Consider the following 11,090-nt stretch of genomic DNA (forward strand, 5'->3'; position numbering starts at 1 on the left):
CCGCCTTTTCACAGTATAAGACTACTGCTGCTACTATATTAATACTACTACTTCTTTCACACCTTTACTACTTCTATTACTAAAAAAAACGAAATCCATTTTCTCGAAAACTTTATTTTTTAATAAAATGTTTAACTCCTCTTGTAAATCACAAAAAGTTAAGATACTCATGTTATAAATGTTTAGGATTGGTACATCAATGAATTTAGAAGTTAGAATCCCTTAATTGACACATTAGTTGTTTCAACAAAATTGGGATAAAAACACAATATATAAATAATATATTGTATTTTTGAATGTGCAATAAACATCAGGAATATAAAATGAGTGTATTTCAAAAGTTAAATAATAGGATTTTTTTTGAAATAATTTGAATCTCGTGATATCTTCTTCACGTAAATGAGTCAATATATACAATTTCACGCATGCTTAAGTTTTTCGAATTTTCCGAACGTCTTGTAGGTGATGTGTTAACATTGGTTCTAATGTGATATATATGTCTGAAGGCACTACAATGTAAAAAACACCTTTTAAGCTAATTTTGTGTTTTAAAATTTTGAATTATTTTTACCAAGCAATTCGACGAGAGCTTGGTAGCTCTCACGAGATCCTCAAATGTAGTATAAACTTTTTGCTTGGTTTATTTAATGAATTATATATTATTCTCTTATAATCTACAGTCGGTCAGTCAGTCAGTTTGTTCACAAAATCGACTTTGCAAGAATTTAAGTACTTTTGTAGATAGGTTGTACTCTTCATACTCAGCATCATAAATGAGTTGAGTTTATTATTGAATAGAATTCGGTTTTGATCTTTTTGTTGATTCTTGATCTTGAGATTTTCTCTCTCTCTCTGGCCTTTATATAATTTTTATTGATTATTTTTATAGGAGACAATACCATCACGTGTTATTGACAAAGGATCTTCTTGTCGAAATTTGATGATCATATCTTGAGTGTCACCTTTAGCTTTACCCGTAACTTGCAAATGCTTTTTTAAACATTGAACTTTTGTTGCATTTTGAGGAAAAATACTTGGAATTAGTGATATCTTTTCAATTTCATCGACCTTGTTGTAACCACCTTCATTACATTTGTTATTATATATATTTGAACTAACGAGTTTCTTAAAATCGAGTGACTCAGTATCGATGGGCACTAAATGAGTTATATAAATAAAATCAACACTTTTTATATGTAAAAGTCTTAGCTAATATGTAGCTTTGCATCTTTATGCTTACAAATATATTCAACTTCATCATCGTTGTACACATGATTAGAAATTCGATACAGAACTTTAAACGAATTTATTGTTTGTTCCCTAAAAACTGCTGAAGCTGACGGCGGAACTATATCTGGAACTAAAAAACAAAATAATTTTATTATTTGCGAATTAGTTATTTTTAAAGTGAATTTAGACATGATCATTCCACTAGAAACGAAGCTTATATTGACAAAAAATCATTACGTTACTTCCAATTCCAATGGCCCACTTATTATATATATGAATATATATCAGGTGTGAGCGAAACTTTCAGGCTCAGGTAAGTTCCAATCCGACGACAAAACCACATATTTAACAGGCATTGACACTAACAGGCATAATAAGGGAGTCGGAATCATTCTTTCAAAAAGCATTGCAAAATCATTAACGGCATTCATCCCAAATACCGACAGAACAAAGCTTTTGAAGATTGACGCAACGCCCTTTGCACTGAACATCATACAAGTCTATGCTTCCATCTCCTAAATCTACTGAAACACACGAACTCCTATGAATTGAATCTCATTATTGGAGACTTTAATTCCAAAGTTGGATTAGGTGCATGGTGAGCATAGGTTAGGCTAGTTGATGAGCATGGTCTTGGAATAAGGAACGATAGGGGGACAAACTCATTCAATTCTGCCAACAAAAAAACTTTAAAATAACGAACACATGTTTTGCCTACATCCGAGGAGACTCTACACTTGGACATCACTTCAAGATGGTAAAAACAATATCGTACGCTACCAAATCGACTTTATACTGATAAACAAAAGATTCGCATCATCAGCCATCAATGATAGCACCTATCCAGGAGCCGACTTTCCCTCACACCATAAACTGCTTAAGACAAAGATCAGCATCAAAATTAAAGCATACCTGAAACGGAAGCCAACTGGAAAACACGATTTGAAATAACGGCAAAATTATACATCTCACCAAAAATTGTGTAATGAAATTAATAGCAAACTTGCCAACATACTTAGATCACCACAACACAAATTACTTGCAGATTTGGAATCAAACTGCACAAATCCTCGCAAATGCAACAAACAACGTGCCTGCTAATAAGCAAAATGGATGACTGAAGAGATTTTAGAACTAATGAATGAGAGACGATCCTTTAAGAATAAAGATTACAACAAATATAGAGATATCCAAAGATCTATCAGATCTAAAATTAGATAAATAAAGACAAACTGGCTGGAACAAAAATGTAGGGAAATAGAAAGACTCCAAAACTTACACAATGGTTTCAATTCACACAAAAAAATTAGCTTCAGGGGTGCATCAGGAAAAGATCACAAGCTTGTTATTTTATAACAATAACAAGCTGGTAATTGATGCCGATGAGAAGTCAAATATCTGGGAGAAATTTATCAATAAGTTATTTGAAGATAACACCAAGAGCACCACCATTATCGATCACCATCAAGAACTATGATCAGGTCTTTCAAGTTTTTGATCGTTTTTTCAAGCAAATGAAGACATCTTTCTGAACATATTTCCAATTTTGTACTAAAACTTAGAAGCTGAAGAGAGTCTCTCGTGTTCCCTTTGCTTATTTAAAACCAAACTCAGATTTTTTAAATGATCGTGTGTATATTATTTTCAAGAATATGACAAGCATATAACTCATTAAACTTATGTCTATATTCACTGCATTTTCTAGCTTTGTTGGATATAGGTACTGCAATGAATATGGATTTCAGCCAGTCTTGAGGATATACACCACTGTCTTAAATACCATTGAAGATTTTTTCAAGCACAGCTAGGTTGTTGTTGGCCAAAAGTTTGATGATTTCTCTTGATGTTTCATCTGGACCAACTGCTTTTTGTTTTTAGATGATTTGATGGCTTTTTGGATCTCATCTTTGGTTATTGAAGGACCTGATCATAGTTCTTGATGGTGATCGATAATGGTGGTGCTTTTGGTGTTATCTTCAAATAACTTATTGATAAATTTCTCCCAGATATTTGACTTCTCATCGGCATCAATTACCAGCTTGTTATTGTTATAAAATAACAAGCTTGTGATCTTTTCCTGATGCACCCCTGAAGCTAATTTTTTTGTGTGAATTGAAACCATTGTGTAAGTTTTGGAGTCTTTCTATTTCCCTACATTTTTGTTCCAGCCAGTTTGTCTTTATTTATCTAATTTTAGATCTGATAGATCTTTGGATATCTCTATATTTGTTGTAATCTTTATTCTTAAAGGATCGTCTCTCATTCATTAGTTCTAAAATCTCTTCAGTCATCCATTTTGCTTATTAGCAGGCACGTTGTTTGTTGCATTTGCGAGGATTTGTGCAGTTTGATTCCAAATCTGCAAGTAATTTGTGTTGTGGTGATCTAAGTATGTTGGCAAGTTTGCTATTAATTTCATTACACAATTTTTGGTGAGATGTATAATTTTGCCGTTATTTCAAATCGTGTTTTCCAGTTGGCTTCCGTTTCAGGTATGCTTTAATTTTGATGCTGATCTTTGTCTTAAGCAGTTTATGGTGTGAGGGAAAGTCGGCTCCTGGATAGGTGCTATCATTGATGGCTGATGATGCGAATCTTTTGTTTATCAGTATAAAGTCGATTTGGTAGCGTACGATATTGTTTTTACCATCTTGAAGTGATGTCCAAGTGTAGAGTCTCCTCGGATGTAGGCAAAACATGTGTTCGTTATTTTAAAGTTTTCTTGTTGGCAGAATTGAATGAGTTTGTCCCCCTATCGTTCCTTATTCCAAGACCATGCTCATCAACTAGCCTAACCTATGCTCACCATGCACCTAATCCAACTTTGGAATTAAAGTCTCCAATAATGAGATTCAATTCATAGGAGTTCGTGTGTTTCAGTAGATTTAGGAGATGGAAGCATAGACTTGTATGATGTTCAGTGCAAAGGGCGTTGCGTCAATCTTCAAAAGCTTTGTTCTGTCGGTATTTGGGATGAATGCCGTTAATGATTTTGCAATGCTTTTTGAAAGAATGATTCCGACTCCCTTATTATGCCTGTTAGTGTCATTGCCTGATAAATATGTGGTTTTGTCGTCGGATTGAAACTTACCTGAGCCTGAATGTTTCGCTCACTCTTGATATATATTTATATATATAATATGTGGGCCATTCGTCACTTTCTAAAATAACAGCATAATCGAAGGCAAACGCGACATTGGTAGAAAACAAATGTCTTGGTTGAGAAAGATCCGACACTAGGCTGGGTCAAGACCAATTGGAAACTTGGTACATACTGCTAGAGACAGAGAGAGAACTTCAAAATTATTATTTCTAATATATTGTAATTTAATTAATTGCTTAACATTTAATTTTTGAATAAACAATTAAAGAAGAAGAATATATATATATATATATATATATATATCTTCATAAGATATATATAAAGAATTATAAGATATATAAGATATATATATAAGATATACAATTAACATAAGAGTCTTAACTTACACGTAGTGATGTGCTTGTGAGCTTACCGATATATTCTGCGTTATCATCATCGCACACATTATTAGAAAATCGATGCGGAAGTTTAAGTGAATTTGTTGCTTGTTTTATAACAGCTGCAGAAGCTACCCGCGGAACTGTATCTGGTACTAAAAAGGAAATTCATTTTATTGTTTATAAATTAGCTATAAAACTAAAAGTTTTACGGTATATTTAGACACGGTCATTCTATTACAAGCTGATCAGATTTTGACAAAAATTGACCTCATCTACTCCAATATGTTCGAAATTTTTATACGAGCTCCTTCAAAAAAACAATTTTCCCGCAGAAAAAAATTAGGTTCATTAATTTTAATAAAGGAGCACCTAAAGTAAATTTCAGCCAAATCAGAGATCCAACTTGTTAAAGTATGATCAATATATTTTACTGGTATATATTTACGTTAATATATATACGTGACATATTTTTGTATATAAGAGCCTTAGCCTTTACGTAAGAATGCAGTTCTTTACTTACAGATATATTCTGCGTTGTCATCGTCGCGCACTTCTTCACTAGAGACTAGAAACTTAACTTTATACGAACTTGTTGGTTGCTCCATACGATCAATTAAAGCTGGCAACGGAGCTTCAAACGAAATTAAAAAGTCATTAATTTAAAATTATATAAAATAATTTTTTTTTTAATTAATGGCTTTAGAATACAATTTTTTATGCAAATTTTAGCTTACCTGCACATTTTGCGTTCGTATCATTGCACTTTATATCGTCAGAAGAAAGAAAGTGAAAATCTCTAGTTGGTGTTTGTTCTGTTTTATATGTTGAAAATTGCGGCAGAACTCCATGCGGAACTAAACGGAACATTAATTTGTATATATTTGAATATATTAGTTTCATAATAAATATTTTAGGCTTTGCTATAGTGCAAGTGTGCACCAGAGAACTGCGATGAACTGCAATACTCAAATCATTGATTGTGTGTCCTTTACATGCATTCTGACTCGCTTTTTCGTATATTTAACTTCACTTATGATACTCATAACCACCGACATTCGAGACAAAAATTCTTTAAATGATCCGTTCAATTTACATGCAAAACCACAATAATGGGATAAACCAACAATTGAACTGGATCTCATACTGATCCAATATGAAATATATGTACAAAATAAATTTGGAACGTATTTTATGTAAAATGTCGTTGGCAATGTGATCTTAGCATATGATACGCTACAGTTAAAAATATATCTTAAAGATATCCAATTCAAGATATTGAGCACTTATTCTGTCTTCCTCGTTGGTTAATCTTTGTGGTTCCATAAAATGCAACAGTCAAAGATACCTTGTTTTTGTAAGACCAAAAACATTGCATTACACTAAATTCTCTTTGGGCAGAGAACAAAGAACCATTTTCTTCAAATGGACTTTCAAGCGAATTTAAATTAGGATACACAAAATATCCTAAAAGAAAAGAACCGCTAGGGAATTTATTTGGAAGTGAAGTTGTACTATGGAGTTGCGATCTACGCAAAACTCGGCTATCGTGCAAGGAACCAGGTTCACCGCCATATTCGTCTGTAAAAAGACCATTTGCATCGTAAAATGCCTATTTTATTTCATATTTTCTTATATTTTTCAGATTTTTTAGGTCTCATATATGAAATTTTCTCAATAATTTTAGCGTCAGAATTATGCATATAAATCAAAATAAAATTTTGCCCATTTCTTTCACATGCGAACCGTATCCTTTTAGCAAAGAAAATTCAGATAGCTGTTTGCTAAAATGCAGCTAATATTTACGGGATATTGCCGTATACACACGTGCAAAGGTACGCGAAGATAATTATAACCTGTACAAATCCCCAAGTTATATGGGGGAATGTCCGTGTTATACGGGAGATTGAAATCGCGCAAAATGAAAACGCGTTACAAGGGTACCGCATTATAGGGCGGATTACTGCACAAACATTTACAATGCTTACAACAACAGCACACAACCAAAGTATAAAACTGTGGGTTCAGTTAAGGCTCAGTTAGTCGGTGCGTTTCGTAAGTACTTAAGCAGAAACAAAATTCAAAGAAAATGCTCTACTCCAAAGTACGTTTGTACGTAAACAGCTGATTTTGTTTGCATTTAAATAGGTAAACAAAATGTTTTTGAAATGTGCAAGTTAACACCCTGTATTAATATAATGGTACTTTGCCTTTACATACAATTTTTGTATCTTAAGTATGCGCATCCAAATAACGCCTACGCGCGTTTGTATATTCAATTTCAATCAGGCTTAATTATAAGTTAAATATAAATAAAATATAATTTTTTAAAAACATTAAACGAAGAACCTATTAATTAATTTGCACGTAAAATAATAGTAAAAATATTTTATAGAAAATTGAAGACAATTATCGTTAATGACATTACGGCCGTGTGCGAGTTTGAGCATATTGTTGGTAAATTGAGGGAAATAATAAATTATGTCGGTATGGCAGCGAATGTTGGTACTTACCAGAATTTCGAGTAAGTTAAATTAGATAAAAATTAGGTGAATTAGGTGTTACAATTGTGAAAATTTTATAAGATGTTTTTTAAAAAAATAAATAATTTTGAAAGCTTTTAACTAAAAATAATAAATAAGTGCAATAAATAAGATATTTACATAAGTGTAGTGCAAAGAATCCCTAGGAAATTTCAATTAACTTTACCTCAATTTACTCGAACTCGCACACGGCCTACATATTTTGAAATACATTTTCCCGGAAACATTTTTAGTAAATTAAAAAAAATATTTTTTTTTTTGGCAGGACCCGAGTTCGAACCCTGGTACTTGCAGTCTCAAAAAATCATTATAATACTCGAAACAGCTGTACGGTCCGCCAAAAATTCAATTAATTAAAATAATATAAAAAATAAATTTTTTTTGTTGTAGTTCACTACTGTTCGAAAAAACCTCTTTATAAAAATATTTTGAAATATGAATAACACCAAATTGTACCAAATTGTCAACATGTTTCTGAAGATATTGCATATCCATAGAATGTGGAATGGAATGTGCGCATTATTACAATGCACCTACCTTTAAAAAGGTTTCGCGAACAACTGATCACAATTTTTAAATTCGTTTACTTAGAAAACCTAATTGCATTTGATTTTTCTATTCTGGCTTAAGTTCTAACGGTACGTACCGACTAACTGAAGTTTAAAACATACAATTTTTTTGCTTAGCAAAATACGAGTCATTCATTTTCGATGAGTATATTCAAACTCACCTGGGTATATGCTATGATTCAAGAATTATACGTATTCTTGTGAAGCTTGTGAATGATTTCAGTGGCGAATGTGAATGCATGTAAGTAGTGTATGAGAAAAACATTTATACGCATTTATTTTTGATGTTTTATGAGTGTACTTTGACTTATAAAATTATGACTTCTTGCAGTTCTCTGGTGTGCACTGTTTAGCTTACGTATATATTCCACATTTTCATCAGAACACTCTGTTACACCAGACCAGATTAGTAACTTTGGCTTCTCATTTTTCAGCGTAAATTCATCTGTACAGGAATTTAGTGCTTGTTCAATAACATTTGCTGATGCAGTTGGTGGGATTGCATTTTTAGCTAAAAGCGACATTAGTTGACATGCGTTTAAAATATACGTCATATTAAAAATAAAACTACTAGGCTGTAGTCATGTCATGTACTCATATATTTATTGATTATTTACCTGTATCTTTTACGTTCTCGTCATCCCACTCTTTACGTAAGTAAGTTCGTCCCGCATCTTGTACAGAATTGGTGGCTATTTCGCATGCAGACGATTTAAAGGGCAATGTAGTATATACCTTTTTGGAACTGGGAAAAGTAGTCGAATTTAAATCAATAATTTCGACTATTTTTTGTCGCTCAATTTTTATAAGTTTCAACGGAATAACTGGCATATATGATTTTTCATTTAAAGTTCTCTTTGACGTTGATGGAACATCAGATACATTTCCTCTTTTAGTATCGTTAAAACGGAATATTTTACTTTGTTGTTTAACCACACAGTACGGTTCTGGTGTTATGTCACTGACTAATGACCTCGTAGTACTTGTTGTTCTCTGAAAACCAGTTAAAGTATTCGAATGTTTAATATTCTCCATTGCGCTTTTCGATTGAGAAGGGAGTTCGATAAATTTTAAATAAAACTTTTCTCCATGCTTGTTCGACACCACTCCTTTGGTAGAAGAATCGATCTTTTGATTTTTAAGCGATTTTGAATCTGTGCGTTTCAATGGTTCTTTATTTCTTGTTATGCTTGAATCATCAGCGAATTTGAATTTTGTCGGCCACTTGATATAAAATTTTGCAGTTTGGATCTTCTTGTTAATTGACTTACGTTTTTTCTCTGGGGGGAGCGGGCATGAAACTGAGGGTCCATTTGCATGTTTTTGTTTTGCAACACTTTTTGTATTAAGTTCATTGCCATTATGTTGCTTAAATGGGTCATTTTTTCCGAATCCCTTACAGCTCAAGGACATTTGATTGAATCCCAAGGAATTCTTTGCTACGAACTTTTGTTTTGAGGTGCTTGGTAAATCATCTTCAGGTAACGCATGCTGTTTATGATTCATTTCGTTCTTAGCCATTGTAACGGTAATAAAATTGCAACTGCAGTGAATCAGTAAATTGTTTTAGCTGTGCTTCACTATTTAAATTTGAAATCTAGATGGATTCACTTTCTGTTATTTAAGCAGACACCCGCAGTATGTTTGATTATTACAAAAACCAATAATTCTCCACTTAAATATGGATCAAGATACAATAAGTGTGTGCTTCAATCTTACAGTCTTATACACTTTTTGTTTGTTTACAATAACGGATACATATATATGTACGTTGAAAGTCTTATGTCAGAAGAGCACAATATTTGGCAGAATGTATTGTTGAGTTTTTGGGTAGGACATACTAGCCGTAACCTTTAGTTAAGAAATTGTTCTAGCACTTAATTAAATAATATATTAACCAATTTAATGATTTTTCAAGTATGATAATAATAAATGGAATTTGACGATGGATTTTCAATAAATTTTTTTTACTGAGTAGCTATTACCGATATCGCTAGATTCTTAAATAAGAGGCTATACAAAAGTTATACAATTTTATACTGAAAACACAGTTCATAAGCTTTCACGACATCTAAAGACAATTCGTAACCAAATTTTACTTAAATTTTTACCAAATTTTTACTTAAATTGCACTTATCAAGTTATATTGATGAATAGTACATCGGAAAAATTTTGTCAGAATAAGCAATTTCAATCTATCTTCAAATCAGAGCACCCTAAAAATCGTAAACACTTCAATTATATTTAAAAAAAAATTTTTGCTATTATATGGACTTTTTTCAGTTAATGTCAGAAATGACCGTTCGATTTGGTATGTATTATTCTTGTACGTAATGTAAAAATATTGCGAAATTCTCTTAATATTATTGTCTCAAATGCAATTAATTATGTTTACTCACACTAAAATTTAAAGTTTTGGTTATAATATTTAATGCACTATATCGAATATGAAGTTATTTGAATTATTCCGATTAAGCACTAACGTCCAACACTTTCACAGAACAACTGACAACTGCCCAAAGCAATTACTTTATCGCTGTACTTTGTTGATAAAGAAACAATTCCCAATAAGAAAGTAATTATAGTGTAACCGGGTACATGAGTAACCACTGTTAGGTTATTTTCTATAAGAACTATATGAAGCTTATAATTTTATTGCTGAAAACAGACAGACTGTTTCGACTTCTATGTTAACTTCTATAATATTGTCTGCATTTCCAGAAGACTACAAAAATAATAGTTAACTATTTTATGTAAAAATTCAATAGCTTAAATTTGATTGATGTTCGTACTCGTAGAACTTTAAACATTTTGCTCTGATATAAATCTATCTTCGCGCTATAAGTACACTTCTCTTTTTTATACTTCGCCTAAACTTTATACTTTTTTATTTATATATAATAAATAATTTTGGAAATAGTTACCGTGAATGTCTTTTTATGCAATGTATTCACCAAAGAAAATAAAGAAATAACCTGGGTGTTACTCAAAAAATTGTGTATAAAATTTCTGGATTATTCAAATAATATTCAAAATTTTGTGTAATGAGGTGAAAATATCAAGCAGTGCAAAAACAAAAAACCTAGAGCTACACAATGGCGCAAGACGATTTTCCCCACTCGATCTTGCTATTTTACCCACCCAATCCTTATTCACCACGATATTTGCTAAAATAAGAGCACTTTCTGAGAAATTACGTTGAATGTTTTGGGCAAAGAAGATAAAGAAAAGAAACTGAGAGTTACTCGAAAAATTGTGTATAAATTTT

At 31.9% G+C, this 11,090-nt stretch overlaps 1 protein-coding gene across 1 annotated transcript; it reads right to left on the reverse strand.

The window, feature by feature from the left end:
* Positions 1-317: 317 nt before the first annotated feature.
* Positions 318-9,684, reverse strand: LOC119687943. The gene is made up of 7 exons (XM_038102506.1): positions 8,440-9,684; positions 8,181-8,333; positions 5,448-5,567; positions 5,234-5,344; positions 4,746-4,865; positions 1,241-1,360; positions 318-1,157 (listed from the first exon to the last, which is right to left on the reverse strand). Exons 1-7 carry the CDS (start codon positions 9,341-9,343, stop codon positions 871-873), a joined length of 1,815 nt encoding a protein of 604 aa, XP_037958434.1. The 5' UTR covers positions 9,344-9,684; the 3' UTR covers positions 318-870.
* Positions 9,685-11,090: the final 1,406 nt, after the last annotated feature.

Source organism: Teleopsis dalmanni, chromosome X, assembly GCF_002237135.1.
Source record: "Teleopsis dalmanni isolate 2A chromosome X, ASM223713v2, whole genome shotgun sequence".
NCBI lineage: Eukaryota > Metazoa > Arthropoda > Insecta > Diptera > Diopsidae > Teleopsis > Teleopsis dalmanni.